General features: G+C 48.9%; 1 protein-coding gene across 1 annotated transcript in view; it reads left to right on the forward strand.

The window, feature by feature from the left end:
* NIPSNAP1 (nipsnap homolog 1) overlaps positions 1–16772 on the forward strand; it is a 246631-nt gene that overhangs the window by 201183 nt on the left and 28676 nt on the right. Inside the window, exon 9 of the mRNA XM_086943230.1 lies at positions 936–1019. Within this exon, the coding sequence (XP_086799356.1) occupies positions 936–1019 (84 nt within the window). The remainder of the gene's footprint in view (positions 1–935; positions 1020–16772) is intronic.

Genomic DNA, 16772 nt, shown 5'->3' on the forward strand with positions numbered 1-16772 from the left:
CAGGACCCTGCCCCAGGATGCTTGTTTTTGGTCTAGGAAGTATCTGGCTTGGAAGTTCAACCTGGACGGTTCACATGGGCGCAGGGTCAAGACTGATTTGCAAATGGTTGGGTCCAAACTGGGGTGGCGTGGTGACCCAAACAATATGGATTAAACCCAGATCTGTGACTGGTGGCAAATATTTGATGTGCTCTGCATTCTGTCCATCATCTCTTCTTTTTGGTTTTGTTGCCCTAAGTGTAAGCGTATGCCCAGACATGGGTCCCGTGCTCAGTGTGCCACTCAATTCAAGCTAGCCTGGCTGATGAGGGATGATATTTCTAAACCGGGCCCAGGATGCTTGTTTGCGGTCGAGGGAGGACCTGGTTTGGCAGTTCGAGCTGGACTGTTCCCTTGGGGATCAGGGCCAAGACTGATTTGCATATGGCCGGGTCCAAACTGGGGTGGCGTGGTGAGCAAAAAAAATGATGGTTTAAAACCCAGATCTGTGACTGGGGGTGAAAGTTTGATTTTTTTTTTTCAGCATTCCGTCCACCATCTGTTCTTTTGTTTCTGTAGATTAGAACATAGGAGTATGTTATTTTTGTCAATATCTATTTAATTTGTCTACCTCTTTAAAAATAAAATGCTAAGTTTTTCAATTGGGTACAGTCATGGAAAACCATGCTTCTGAACAGCGATACTACATGTCAAATAATTAAGTAAGGATTTCCCGCCTGTAGAACTAAGAATTCAAGTAAGCGTCCTCATGTGTACCCCAGTTACGCGTTTAGAATATTTGTTTTTGATGAATGCCCATCTTTCATGTTAGTTGTCTTGAGTGCTCATTAAAGGGCATACTCAGTCACAGTGCAGTACTTAAATGTGTAATCGAGTTGCAGGAGCTTCACTGATACCAATCTTGGGCTATATCATTCATTGTCTTCTCCTTTCAGCCTACAAGGACCTGCAGTCCAGGGAGGAGACTCGTAACGCTGCCTGGACCAAGCGAGGGTGGGATGAGAATGTATATTATACAGGTGAGCATGAGCTCAGCAGGTCTGATTTGGAGCACTTTGAATGATGTGTCCAAATTTTTTTCTTGTTTAAATCTTTTTATTGACATTTCTTATTTTCTCGTACAATACTAACAATGTAATGACATCATATCTCATAGTAGTGTTTAGGCGATGCAGTTCATGGTACAGTTTACCGTTGCGTCTCATCCATTCAAATTGTTAGTTGAGAAATAGCATTACAAGAACACTAATGGTTTTGATGAGATATTGTGATATACCACACGTTTATGTTCTAAACATGACGCATTACACTTGGGATGTGTGATACACCAAAATGAGGACTAAGTCATCAAATCGAGGATTGGGTGTTCGCCTAAGACCTGTTGCCAGGTATGTTGGAAAGAGTCCTGCTAGAAGTTACTGGTGATAGCCCTCTGAGGTAGGAGCCTAAGCTATGTGAGTAGGGGTCTGCTCTTCCTGGTCTTCTCCATGTGTACTCTCCGAGTCTAAGTGTTGGTTTGGCTGGCCTCGTGCCCTCCCTTGGGCTTTCTCTGTGGTAGCATCTAGGCCGTGTAGGTCTAACACTATATTCTCCCAATGACTCGCCAGGGGAAACTTACAGAGACCCAGCCGGTCTTCTCTGCGCAAGGCCACCCCCTCTGCCCTAGCCCAGTTGAGTAGTGATCGGTGCCAGGCTATTGTGTGGGGGGCTATTGGGAATTTCCATCTCTTGGTGATCAAGAGTTTTGCTGCGATCAGGCCCAAATCAAGAAATTGGGAGGTTGCCCTGTATTGGTTCAGTGGAAGTATTTATTAATCTGGGCTGAGGCGAGGTATGCCCGATGCAGTATGAAAAATGTAATCTGCCTGAAACGTTGATTGCGTGGGATATGTGTCGGGCCTTCCAGTGCAGCTGTCCACTCCTTATCTGTAAATGTGCGCCCCAGAGCCTCCTCCCACTGTTGTCTTAGGGTGGTAAGGTCAATCTCTGTGTGTTGGCAGAGTGACGATGCAAACCAACGAATCAGGTGCCCCCCATTTCCCATAACGTGTAGATACTGCATCGCATGGTGCGTGGGTGGTTCCAGGGCGAGATTGCCCCATTTGGATGACAAGGAGGCTATGAGCGCACAATGCAATAAGAATTGTCCAGGGTACATATTCTCCTCAAACATAAGCTCTGAGTATGGGATGAGGGAACCACCTCGATAAAGGTCCCCATAGCCTTGAATGCCTTCTGTGTCCCAGTTTTGCAGTTCGGCTGCCATGGTGTATGTGTCTCCTCGTGGTGTTCCCAATAAGGGGATGGCTGGGGCATACAGCGTGATGTTCCTGGTGAGAAAGAGGCATCTGTGGAAGCATTTGTAAGCTATGGTGAGTAATAATGCTCCCAGGGCTCTGGATTTTGCACATGGATAAAAAGGTATGTAACTGTTACCACGCAATTTTTAGCACGCAGTACCGTTACCACGGATCCATTACCACGCAAAACCCATTACCACGGATACCTTTACAACGCATTATTCTACAACGCAGGTACTATTACAACGCATACCATTACATCGTAAGTTTAGGTAAGTTTATAGGTAAGTTTATCTTTTTTAAATAACACTTATTAGGGGTATTGGTATTTTTAGGGTTCAGGGTTGGGTTTGGATTTTAGGGTACAGGGGTATTTTTAGGTTTTAGGGTTGGGTTTGCGTTTTGGGGTACAGGGGTATTTTTAGGTTTTAGCGCTGGGTTTGGGTTTTGGGGTACAGGGGTATTTTTAGGTTTTAGGGTTGGGTTTGGGTTTTGGGGTACAGGGGTATTTTTAGGTTTTAGGGCTGGGTTTGGGTTTTGGGGTACAGGGGTATTTTTAGGTTTTAGGGTTGGGTTTGGGTTTTGGGGTACAGGGGTATTTTTAGGTTTTAGGGCTGGTTTTGGGGTACAGGGGTATTAGGTTTTAGGGCTGGGTTTGGGTTTTGGGGTACAGGGGTATTTTTAGGTTTTAGGTTTGGGTTTGGGTTTTGGGGTACAGGGGTATTTTTAGGGTTGGTTTTGGGGTGCAGGGGTATTTTTAGGTTTCAGGGCTGGGTTTGGGGTGCAGGGGTATTTTTAGGTTTTAGGGCTGGGTTTGGGTTTTGGGGTACAGGGGTATTTTTAGGTTTTAGGGCTGGGTTTGGGTTTTGGGGTACAGGGGTATTTTTAATATATATTTACAAATTGAAAAATTACAATTTTTTTTATTAATTAACTAATAAATAATTAAATATAATACTTCTAAAATAATTATTTACATTATAAATTAATATTAAATAATTTTAAAATTGTAATTAATTTAATAAATTTAATTCTATTAATTTAATTAAATTTAAAATTGTAATTAATTTAATATAATTAATTAAATTAAATTAATTTAATTTAATTAATTTTAAAATTGTAATTAATTTATTTTAATTAATTAAATTTAATTAAAATAAAAAATGTAATTAATATAATTTAATTTAATTAATTTAATTTATTAAAAAATTGTAAATAATATAATTTAATTTACTTTAATTAATTTAATTTATTTAAAGTCGTTTTTTTTAAACAAATGAACCCTAAAAATACCCCTGTACCCCAAAACCCAAACCCAGCCCTGAAACCTAAAAATACCCCTGTACCCCAAAACCCAAACCCAGCCCTGAAACCTAAAAATACCCCTGTTTAAACCCAGCCCTGAAACCTAAAAATACCCCTGTACCCCAAAACCCAAACCCAGCCCTGAAACCTAAAAATACCCCTGTACCCCGAAACCCAAACCCAGCCCTAAAACCTAAAAATACCCCTGTACCCCAAAACCCAAACCCAGCCCTAAAACCTAAAAATACCCCTGTACCCCAAAACCCAAACCCAGCCCAGAAACCTAAAAATACCCAAACACCCCAAAACATATACCTCAGTACCCCAAAACATATACTCCTATACTCATACTTATTTTTAAAATTACTTAAATTAATATATTTAATTTAAAACAAAAAAACATAAATTAATATATTTATTTATAATTAATATTAATTAAATTAATTAAATAATATTAAATAAAAATTTTAAAAAATTATATACTTACCTATACTTACGTTGTAATGGCATGCGTTGTAATAGCATCTGCTATGTAATGACATGCGTTGTAAAGGCATGCGATGTAATGGATCCAGCGTTGTAAAAGTTGCGTTGTAATAGAAGTGCGTTGTAAAAGTTGCGATCTAACGGTTGTTTCCCGTCCTGACTTGGACTGTTGGGTGTTTGTATAGCAGCCAAACCATATTAAGGAAGTGGGGTCCTATGCCATATCTAGCTAAGGATGCAAAGAGGTAGTCCCATTCAAGATAATCAAAAGCTTTCTCGAGGTCTAGCACCAAGCAACCAGATCGAGGCCAATTCATAGGAGCATACTGTGCTACTCCAAAGTAACAACGGATGTTCAGAGCAGTGTTATGGGTAGGAACAAGCCCGTTCTGGTCTGGGTCCACCAGGGTGGGGATATGCGGCACCAACCGGTTGGCCAAGACCTTTGCTAATATTTTATAGTCCGTATTTAAAATCGCTATCTGTGTACGATCTAGGAGATGTTGGATCCTTACCTGGCTCCAATAAAGAGACCTAATTAGCCTTGCACAGTGAAGGCGGTAGGGTCATATTAGTTATTACAGTGGTGTACAAGGCGTGTAGACGGGGCACTAGAGTTTCCGCATATGTCTTAAAGAATTCATTTGGGAGCCAAATCCGGTTCCGGTGACTTCCCAGACGCTAGTGACATTAGTGCTTCCCGGACTTCATCCACTGTTAAGGGGGAGTCCATTGTTGGGTATTGATCAGTCGTCAGTGTGGGCAATTCAACTGCATTAAAAAATGCCTCAATGTGTTGATCATCCCCTCTCGATTCGGATGCATACAGTCTAGTATAGTGTTTCGTCATTAATGCATGAATGTCTTGCTGTCTGTACTTCCTATGCCCCAACTCATCCACTAACAGCTGTATGGGACATTGCGGGTTCTCTTGCCGTATTAAAGAGGTCCATAATTTACCTGCTCTGGCTGCTGCAGAGTGAGGGCGGGCTGACTGTGCCAGATAGTTGTGGCAACGCAACCTTTCTAGCAGCTCCGATCTTTCTGCTTAAGTATCATCAAGTTGCGTTTTTGTTTCGGGTCGGGTGATGACTAATGTTTCCAAGCGGAGTAGTTGGCGCTCTGGTGGCTAGGGATTCGTCTAGTTACTTACGAATGCTCCATGCGTGGCCTAAACAATGCCCTCTGGTTAACACTTTAAAGGCCTCCCACTCTGTCAGGGGTGAGTCCGTGGAGCCTACATTGTGCTTGAAATACCCCATCACTGCCGACTCCAGCGAGCTCCAGAACACCCGATCTTCTAATGCTGCTGTCTGTAGATGCCAAGCAGGGATCGGGGGGGGAGGGGGGGGAATCCTTGCCTCCCAGCTAAGATGCATTATCTGTGGATTATGGTCTGAGTGCATGCGACCTAGTTACTCCGTAATCTGAATCAGGAGGATCAAAGCTGCCGAGGTCAGTATGTGGTCTAGCGGCACGTATAAACTGTGAACCTGTGAGTAGAAAGAATATATCCTCATGTTAGGGTTACGCTCGTGCTAGATATCGGTCAGTGACCAATGCCCCATCCAAGTGCACAGGGAGTGTGCGTTTTAGGAGGCTGCAGTGCGATGTAGGAGAGGGAAGACGTCGAATACTGAGTTGAAATCACCTCCCAGTAACCATGGGACATCTTCCAGCGGGGTAGGAATGCAGATAGATTGCAGAGCATGGTATTCTGATCCGTGTTAAGGGCATAAATAGAGCCTAGCAGAATAAATTGGCTATTTAATCTACCCTTGAGGAACACATAGCGCTCAAAGGGGTCCGCTACTACTCTTCTTCTTCTTCCCATGGAACCCTGGCTTTCACCCAGATAAATCCACCTCTCGCTAGGGACGAGTAGGTAGTGCTCTATACCTGACCACGCCAACGGCGGCGTAGCTGAACAGCCTCTGGGCTCGTCAGGTGTGTTTCCTGTAACAAAACGATACTAGCTGCTCGGTGTTGTAATTAGGCATATATAGAGTACTGTCGAGCAGGAGAATGTATACCCCTAACATTCCAGGTGTTGATATTTAGGCTAGTCATGAGGGTGATGCAAATCTCTCAGACTCGGCTTACGCAGCTGACTTACACTATAGGAGTGTGTGTGACGGCAACAGGTCTCTAAACAATGCGATAGCTCTGTGGGGAAAAACAATACTGAAACCAAATGGTCATGTAACTTCACAAGAGCAGACCCTCAATGGTGTGATCGACCCAAACAATCGCGCCTAACCATGGCAATTAACACGTTGTCATGGCTTGACTCGGAAGAGGTGAGCGTAAAATAGGAGTGTGTGTGCCCCATCCCCCGCATTTTTACTCATATTAGGCGGCAGTACGGTGGAGCTTCACATATGTATGATGGTGCATAAATGTGAGACATAAGGTGTTAGGAGCAGGCATGAGAATTGATAGAGCAGTGTCACCTTTTTTTCGTGCATTCTGGGTATATAGGGGGGCAATGCATGCATCAGAGCAGAGAATACTAGCCGTTGAATTATCCCCAGGCATGAGACTGGATCCAGAAACTTTTTGCCACAGCATCCCTGCGCGCTGGGGGCGGGGCGGCATCACGCGACTGCGTCCAGGTGTAGTCCGTGTACATGACGTCAGAGAGGTCACATAAGACCCACCCCGGCGTGTCTATTTCCTTTTTTTCCTTTTCCGTGTGCAACGCGGATCCGGTTCTTGCTATGGGCCTGTTTGGGCCCCCTTTTTTCTTTCCATTGTCCCTTCTTTTTGTGGAACAGTGTGCGAATGCCTTCGGGCTTCAAGACTTGCATGTCGTGTGGGCGTCTTATGTTGGTGACGGACCCTCACCTCATTTGTATGTGGTGTTTGGGGGAGGATCACTGCACCACTGATTGTGCAGCGTGCCAACAGTTGAAGCCGAAGTCATGGCGGGAGCGCCGGATGAAACTTCTCTCGGCGTGTCTCTCCAGGTCGACGTCCTCCCCTCGGTCTGCTTCGGCGGACAGCTGAGATACTGCTGTGGTCATCGTCCTCGCCCTTCTCCGATGTGAAGTGAGCATCGCTCCCCGGTGGGCAAGTGTCGCAGTTTGTCACCGAGGGCTGGTTTCTGGACTGCCGGGGGCATGGGCTCTCTGCGGGTGATGCGGCCCCGCGTGTCGTCCTAGCCACCGTTTCCCGGTGCTGGGGCGTCGAGAGTCCAGATGGAGACCTACACGGCGGCTTTGCAGGCCTCGCTGGCGTCTCCTCCTCCTTCCCCCCCGGAGCATCGGCGGATCCCTTGCCTTGCATGGGGCCCTCCGCGGCCCTGCCGGTGGCTTCGGCCCTGGTGCCGACTGGTTCGGATCCAGGCTTGGAGGATGTGGTGCTGTTGGGGTGCGGCTCCTCCAGGGCACCTCCTTCAGGCCACGGCGTCTCTGCCTCACCGCAAACTCCAGCAGGAGTCCCTGTGGTGTTGCGGGGGGTCGCATCCCCGAGCCCCTCTCAGTCCTTTGACAAGGTGGTCCTGTCTAAGGCCGAGGTGATGCCGCTACGGCAGCGGCTGGACCGTGCGGAGCCACAGGGGTCGGTGGACCCTCCTCGTCCCGCTCTGGGTCGTGGCTGGGTGGGGACGCCTTGCCCCTCCCCCACAGGCGGCTGCCTCATCGGAGGGCGAGTCGGAAGTTTAATTGTTCTTGGCGCCGCCACATGGGTTGCCGGACTATCTCCGCCACATTCTTGGCAGCGGCTGGCAGAAGGCTTCGTGTCACTCCCCAGGCCCTCCTCACTCCTCCGCGCAGGTGGCTGCCTTGGCGGGGGTCGATTCGGCGTCTCTCCGGCGCCGCCCCAGGGCCAGTTCGGCTCCGGCTCCACTCCGGTCCCTGATGTGGTGTGACTTGGAGGAACCCTGTCCAGCGATTCCGGATGGTGCAGACATCCTGCCTCAGGTGGCGGACTCTACTGCTCCGCGCAGGGGCCGTGCTGCGGATTAGTCTTTGGACGCTCCTTCTCCGGAGGCAGGCTGTATATTGGTGTCATCCTCCCGGAGACTGGTCGCAGTGTGGTATCTTTTTCACCGGTGTAGTCTAAGGGAGGCTCCCCTCCTTTCCTGAGGCAGGGGTGTTCGTCGGAAGAGCGGCAGATCCTTCATTCTTCAGCTACTTCTGACTTCCAGGTCTGGGCCTTGCCCGTCCCGGCTTGGCTTCAGGGACGGCAGCCTTAATTTGCAGCCGTCGCCCACAGAGGAGTTGCTTTCTCCACCGCAGGGCCCGACAGAAGTGGGTGCGGTCTTGGCTCACACGGTGTCCACGGCAGTGGACATTCTGCGCATGGGTGACCCGATTGCCCATTTCCCAGCGGACCATCTCTTAGAGGTTCTCCACCAGGGCTCTGGTGGGAGGGAGATCTTGCTTCCCTTTGAGGGATCGCTCCTTTCTTCCTTGACGGGGGCTTGGAGGCGTCCTGCCTCGGGGGATCTGGTGCCTCAGCATCTTCTGCACTGGCACCTTCCGGCACCGCGTGACCCGGCGTGTCTTTCCCTTCACCCCTCTGCTGCCAGACTGCTTTTGCGGACTGCTTTTCCCTCCCTGGCACCACTGTTGACCAATTACCCGCACATTATTGCGGCGTGACCGCCCCTCCGCATCATCCACCTTCTCCTCCAGGGTGCAAACCTGATCCATTAGGTCCTGTAGGGTTACTGTAAGATTACGGGATCTAGGCTGGAGGTCCGCAAGCGCCACTTCGTTATCATGTACACGATCAGCCAGTTTGTGATGATCGGCCTGTAAGTTTGAACAGGTTTATTGTTTAAGTTAATTAAAACCATAACAACGTCATAATACAAATATGGTATCCATGTAAAATGATTAAAAATGTATATTAATGAAAAATGAAAAAAGAAAAGACATGTTAATTATTTAGTCCTGAAGACCGGAAGTGGTGTCCTTATCATGAGGCCAATTAAAATGTGTTAATAATTTGTAATATCATATGATTGTCGAGTTATGGTTTTAGCAAATAATTACATTGAAAACATTCTTTTTAATTTTTTTTAAATTGCAGTGAAGATCCTAAACATTACTGTTTTGGAAGTGCCACATAATCTTTCTCATAAAATAGGAATTTTCATCATTTTACAGGTCTGTTGTACCAAGTCCTCTAATGATTGCAGATCTACACGTTCGAATTCCTCTGTAATTAAAAGCCTTTTTTTTTTTTTTTTAGAGCAACGCGTTTCGATTTTAGGCTGGGGCAGAGACATACGAGATGGATAAAATCTTGCCATGCTACACCACATAAGCTACAAGATTTAATGCCTGTGTACTTCCATGATGGTTGTTCAGCCAGGCTTGGTAAAACCCCAAATCTAGTTGTCATTAGCTTGCGTTTCAAGTGGGGCGAATATGTTGCGCCGAGGTATTCAGCCGGTCGGAGTGATGTATAGGATTGAAGAACCATCCAGCCTGGGATCTTTTTGCTAAGGTACATTTGTCTTTCAATAATGATGGTAGCTTCGCCGCCTTGTTTAAGCTACGGAAGATTCGGAAGGAAGGGTTCTGCGCCCATAGTTCCATAGTCTTGGTGTCCTTCAACGCCATTTTCAAGAATTTGCCGTAGCTTGAATTTGGATAATCCTGGGCTTGCCACAGGGCATCATTTAATATATTAGATCAATTCTGCCAAAGTTTATACCAAGTTTTGATCACAGCATATTTTCTCCCTATCTCCTGCTTGATGAGGCCAAATTCCAGTCTGACCTGTGCCGGGGCTTTTGTCTGTGGTAGACTGAAGACTTTTTTGTAGGACTTTATTTGTAGAGAGTCTATGAGTTTTCCATCTTTACCATTTAACACTATGCCTGCATAGGTTATTGCAGGCAGTAGCTTCGCGGCCATCACAATCCGCATCTCTACCAGCTCTGACGTCAACCTCGCCAACTCTGAACACCTTCACTTCCAGATCCACATCGACCCCGGGACCACACTCAGAGGCACCCTCCTCTACAGACCACCAGGACCCCGCACAAAATTCAGTGAAGACATCACGGACTTCATCACTCCACACGTGCTCCCCTCCAAAGATTACATCCTTCTGGGAGACCTCAACTTTCACCTTGAAAAGAACAACGACCGCAACACCACCACCCTCTTGGACAACCTAGCCAACCTCGGACTTAAACAACTGGTCACCTCCCCCACCCACATCGCGGGTCACACACTCGACCCCATCTTCACCTCCAGCAATCATGTCTCCTTCAGCCATACTACGGATCTCCTCTGGACTGACCACAGCTGCGTTCACTTCACCTACAACAAGCCGAAACCCATCAACCACCTCCAACCAACTCTGCAAAGAAACTGGAATAAAATCACCATCGACCAGATCTCCTCATCGCTCCTTCTAAACACCCCAGCCCACTCCTCTAACCCAGACCAAGCCGCCGCCAACTTCACCCTATGGTTATCCAACACCGCAGACACCTTAGCACCACTGAAAAAACGTCAAAGCAAACCTGGCAGCAAGAAGGCCTCATGGTTCAACGATGATCTTAAGAATTCCAAGAAACTCTGCCGCTCCCTTGAAAAGGCCTGGAAAAAAGACCCAACCACCAGCACCAAGGACGCCTTCAAAAAAGCCACCCGCATACACCACCAACTAATCCGAAAGGCCAAGAAAACAGTGTAGGAGAGTAGGGTCTGCAATCCTATGATCACCCAGATTTTTTGCTTTTGTTTCACTGGTTTACGACTTTCTCTGGCTGTGGGCCTGCCAATCAGACCCACAGCCTGGCTGTTCTCTTTCTAAATTACGATATGTACCCTAGGTGCATTTACCAATTGGTACTGGGCCACCTTATCAGACCCCGTAACGCAGGGCATGGGTGTACCCAGGGCCGCCAGGGGCTGCAGCATGCATTATGCCACCCCTGGCTGGCCGCCTAAATTTGACACAACTGGCTGCATGACAGCTGGGGCAAAGTCGTGTAATCACCCTTTGCTTTAGGTATAGTAGCTCTATACCTAACCATACAATGGACACCCGAGTTCCTATCAGTCACTCCTATGGCAGGCCTTGACAATCCTGAAGGCAGAGTGCGTGGGCTCGTGTGAACTAGGTTCTGGCCCGAGCCGAGCCCGGTTGCAGCTTGCGGAATCAAGACCCAATGGCTGTTCCATGATAACACGTACCACATCGGTAACTTCGGTGTCGCGTTATCAAGGCATGTCGAGTAAGGTGTCATACGAATCGGGATGCTGCCCCCTCACCAATTCTGGCGACGAGGTTAGCATTCCGCCCTTCTAGAGGGACACGACATGTACGTAACTGTGAACCCCGGTTAAAGTTAACTAAAGCCTCAGCTCCACAAAATGGATGCTGCCACCACAGACACGAGTCTGACCTCCTGCTGCTGGGAGTCCTTCCAGCGAGGAGAGCTTGGACAAAGGGTTTCCTGTCGAGGGCGGTGTTCGCACCGTCCCAGACAGGGTTTGTGTATTCTGGGTAGGTAGGGCTTTTGCGAGAAGGTGACTGCGGAGTGGCACCCCGGTGCTCACTACGCATCTGCCGGTCAGAACCAGTTCCAGGGGCGCCAGCCCTGGCCTGGGGAAAGTCCGGCAGGGGAGAGGGGTGTAACTACCCCCCTTCCTGGTCCCACCCTTAGGGCAGGACCTAGTCATGTACCCACCCCTTTCTTTAGGATAAAGACCGGAGCGGGGACCCTTCCAAATTAGATCATCTTTGAATCAAGAACTACTTTCTACGAAAGGACTTCGAGACTCTTCTCAAGATTTCTCCCTTGTGACTAAGGAGTAGTCACCCTGCATCAGCAGGCACCATCTAAGAACTCTGCGGTTTGCTGTAAGTCCTTCCTCAAGGAATCCGACGGCCCAGCTCGACGAGAACCGACTTCCCTGGCACCTCTGACCTCTACCCACGTCATCAGCTCAGCTGTGATCTGTGGGTGCGACGAGACCTCGAGGGACCGGCCATCATCAAAACCTGCACGCTTTCTTAACCAGCACGACCATCAAAGTAATTCTCTGGTGAGTGCTCTGGGGTCCGAGAAGCCCCGACCCTGAGCCGCTCCAGCACCGAAGTGCAGTCTCCCAGCATCTCCACGATCTGCGTGGGGCCCTTCTGCTCGCTGCTCAGCACGTTGTCTGGTCACTAGCCGCTGGCTTGTGCCCTTCTGTGACGACATCCGACAATCAACACTGCTGGTCTGGTTGCTCCAGACTGGCCCTTGCTTCCATCTTTGCGAGAAGCACCCCGGGCCCTCCTGGTCCACTCAAGACGCCATCTTAGGCCCACCACGTGGCCCTGAGATCTGCCAAGGCTTGTTGCCCCATCCTGGGCCCAGCGACGCCGACAGCATCATCCTTCGTGGGACAGCTCGCACCTCCACCGTGGTCGCCGACAACGCCTCCTGGTCCGTGAGACTGCAGAGCCTAGCGTCGCCCACTCACCTGGTCGAGGTGACGGCCAACCGGTGCCTTCCTGGTACCCTCTGACTACTGGCTAGTAGTATGAACTTGGTCCCCTCTGCTTTCAGGTATCATCAATCTCTGATCCAGGCTTGGATCCCTACGAACTATTCATCACTGGTCGCCGGCCAGCAACTCCTTTTCTTCCGGCTCCTGGCTCGTCAGCGAAGACCCCGACGCCTGTAAGACTTGTGCAGCCGCAGCCCTCGTGGCTAGGTAACTCGGCATTTCGGTGCCTGCATAGCCTCTTTACTCTAGGGTCCCGAGTCCCTCGCTTCCGACTTGCCTTATCGGGTCCGCCCGAGACCTTAAACTTTCCGTGTCCTCGGACACTTGTTTTAATTGTGCACTTGAAGGATTTTCCTAAGAGATTTGGTTTGTGCTTAGTACCCTGTCCTCATAAAGAGTCCAGGGCTGTTGTGAATCTTAATAAATATCCTGTTTATTTTTCATAACACTTGTGTGGTGTCCTTTCACTGGGTGTTCAAGGGGTACATGTGTGGTAAACAGCTGGCTTAACGCGCCCTCTCGAGTCTTTAGCCTTAGACTGCTCGTATCCATGCTACTAGGATAGCTGGTCTATAGGTTGACTTACAACCAAACACCATAAGGGTCGTTGGAACGATACATAGCGGTCGCTAGAATAGCGAACGTTGCATATCGGGCCAACTTCCCACATTGGTGGCAGCGGTGGGATTTGAGCTTGCTGTTGTTTTACCACACGTATCCTAAGAATATCTTGTTGAAAGATCACATAAGTACTGTTAGTACATATAACTAAAGCTTAGAATACTCTGAGTTCTACTGAACCAGCTGTTGCAGCTCCTCAAGGCTTAGCACACCTTGGCTGCAACTCTTAGCAAGGGAATAGTAGGTAAACACATAGTGTAGGTAGGTGCATCACTTACACCACACTAGAAACAGTATGTCGGACAAAGGAGGAAACTCTGAGTCTCCCCTTGTGTCAGTTGACCCTCCACAGGTCATCCCTTCGAGATATACTGTGCTGAGCTTCAAGGAGTTAAGACAAGTGTGTCACTCCAGGAAGATCAAGCAGGGGTCTAACCCCACAACGTCCTTTCTGATTGGTCTCTTGGAGACTTATGATGCCAGAAAAGCTGAGATCCTTCCCAGCTCTTCTAATCCAGAAGGAGACATGCCTCCCCTCGAGGGAACCAGAGACGATCCTGACCTCATCCACCTCGCAACTGAGAACGAAGATGTGGAGGATGATGAGGATGAGGATCCCTCTGGGGATGAGGCAGATAAGGGACAGGTAGAAGTCGTTAGACTAAGCAGGTCCAACTTAAGCAAGCATGACAGTGGTACTGGGGGACCCCTGGGGCCACTATCAGGTCAGCTTAACATTGGGAATGGACGAGCCCGATCTCTGTCAAGAGACTCTGGCAGATCCCTTCAAACCAATGGCTCTCACAACTCTTCTCAAAGAGGGATGACGTCCCCTCAGAGGAGAGTGTACGAAGCTAAGGAAAGGGCAGCTAATCTGAGGATTGAAAGGGAAGAACTTGCCCTGGCCAAAGAAAGGCTTGCCTTTGCTAGAGAGCAACAGTTAAGTGGGGTAGTCCCCACTGGTGGCAGCAATGTACCTAGCAATAGGGAAAGGAGTTTTGATACGAAACACCTTGGTAAGATAGTGCCCCCCTTTAAACAAGGGGACGACATCCACAAATGGATTACTGCTTTGGAGAGGGCCTGCACTGTGCAGGGTGTTCCCCAAAGTCAGTGGGCAGCTATCTTGTGGCTCTCCTTTGAAGGAAAAGGAAGAGACAAGCTCCTCACCACAAGGGTGGAGGACGCTAACGATTACCAAGTCTTGAAAAATACACTCGTTGAAGGGTTCGGCCTAACCACTGAGCAGTACAGGGTGCTGTTCAGGGATACCCAGAAAACGCAGTCTCAAGATTGGTCTGACTTTGTCGATTGTGCCACTAAGGCTTTTGAGGGCTGGTTGCTGGGCAGTAAGGTTACTGATTACAAAGGATTGTATAATTTGATGATGAGAGAACAAATTTTAAACAATTGTCAGAACCAGTTGTTGCATCAGCATCTTGTCGACTCTGATCTGACCTCTCCCCAAGAATTGGGAAAGAAGGCAGACAGATGGGTTCGTACAAGAGTTAAACAAAACCAGGGCCAGAATCAAGGTGGTCAGAAGAAAGCAGACCAGAAGGGTAAAGATTCTAAGGGGGAACAAAATGACCAGAAGTCTTCGACAGGTCCCCAACAACCCAAAGAGGGTGGGGGTCAGGCTCCCCAAAAGAAGAAAGAAGGCCAATCCAAAAGATGGTGCCAGTACTGCAAAAGTAAATCTCACTGGTTTAGTGAGTGCACCAAGAAAGGAGGAGGGCAGGCTCCTGCCACTGCAGCCCCTAAGGCACCTGTGCCCCCTAGTACAGCCAGCAGTGGTAGTGCACCTCCCAAGGGTTTAGTAGGGTTAACCCTGGGTTCTGAGGGGCGTGACAACTTAGTTGGCACACTCACTCAGGCTGTCCTTGTCAGTACAGGGGACGTGGACGTGGACGTGTCCCCTGACGTAAGTCCCAATACCTTGGGCAAATACCGACAGACGCCTTTCATAAATGGAAAGATGGCTCAGGCCTATAGGGACACTTGTGCCAGCGTCACCATGGTGACGCCTAACTTTGTGGACCCTGGACAGATCATGCCAGGTACGGAATTCCTGGTGACCAATGCAAGCAATGTCACTACCAATCACAGTATGGCAATTGTAGCTTTCTCCTGGGGAGGGGTAACTGGCCAAAAGAAGGTTGTAGTTAGTTCAGACCTCCCAGTGGATTGTTTGTTGGGCAATGATTTGGAGTCATCACAATGGTCAGAAGTGGAGCACCGGACTCACATGGAAATGTTAGGCTTGCCAGCACATGTGTTCGCTGTGACCAGGTCACAGGTCAGGAAATGCCCCACTGAACAGGTGCTGGATCCTGGAACAACGGACCAGACACCTCCCAAGAAAAAGAGCGGTAGGGTTAAGGCTGCGCCTTCCCCCTTGCCCCAGGTCGTGGATCAAGTCTCAGAGGAGGCTGACCTACAGGAATTGAGGGAAACTGAGCCTAGGGAGTTCGAACTTGATCAAGTTGAATTCTTGGGTTCAGGGGGACCCTCAAGGGAAGACCTGGGGAGGGATCAGTTAGACTGCCCTTCTCTTGAACCCCTCAGACAGCAGGCTGCTGCTGAGGCTGCTGGGAACGCCACAGGTACCCACAAGGTATACTGGGAAGATGGACTCCTGTACACTGAGTCAAGAGACCCCAAGCCTGGCATGACCAGGAGGCTGGTTGTACCCTTGTCTCAGCGTGGTTTCCTACTTACCTTGGCCCACGAGATTCCCTTAGCAGGTCACTTAGGCCAGACAAAGACTTGGGACAGGCTTGTCTCGCACTTTCACTGGCCTCATATGAACGAAGATACCAAGGAGTTTTGCCGCTCCTGTGTCACTTGCCAAGCCAGTGGTAAGTCAGGTGGCACGACAAAGGCCCCCCTTATACCAATTCCTGTGGTGGGGGTGCCCTTTGAACGGGTGGGGATCGACATCGTCGGTCCCATGGAACCACCAACAGCATCAGGGCACAAGTTTATACTGGTGGTAGTGGATCATGCCACCAGGTATCCTGAAGCTATTCCCCTTAGGACCACTACAGCACCTGTTGTGGCAAGAGCCCTAGTTGGAGTATTCTCCAGAGTGGGCTTCCCTAAGGAGGTCGTCTCCGACAGAGGTGCAAACTTTATGTCGAGCTACTTAACTGCTATGTGGAAGGAATGTGGTGTCAACTACAAGTTCACTACACCCTATCATCCACAGTGCAATGGGCTTGTTGAGAGATTCAACAGGACCCTGAAAGGGATGATTCATGGACTACCGGAAAAGCTTCGGCGTAGATGGGACGTCCTGATCCCCTGCCTCTTGTTCGCCTACAGAGAAGTCCCACAGAAGGGGGTTGGCTACAGCCCTTTTGAACTTTTGTACGGGCATCCTGTAAGAGGACCCCTGTGTTTGGTGAAGGAAGGATGGGAGAGACCTCTCAAAAAGCCTGCAGCCAACATAGTGGACTATGTGCTTGGCCTCCGCTCGCGGAAGGCTGAATACATGGAGAAGGCATCTGAAAACCTTAAGGCCAGCCAAGAACTCCAAAAAGCTTGGCATGACCAAAAGGCTGTCTTGACTGTTTACCAGCCCGGA

Source organism: Lissotriton vulgaris, chromosome 11 (genome assembly GCF_964263255.1).
Source record: "Lissotriton vulgaris chromosome 11, aLisVul1.2, whole genome shotgun sequence".
In the NCBI taxonomy this organism is placed as follows: domain Eukaryota; kingdom Metazoa; phylum Chordata; class Amphibia; order Caudata; family Salamandridae; genus Lissotriton; species Lissotriton vulgaris.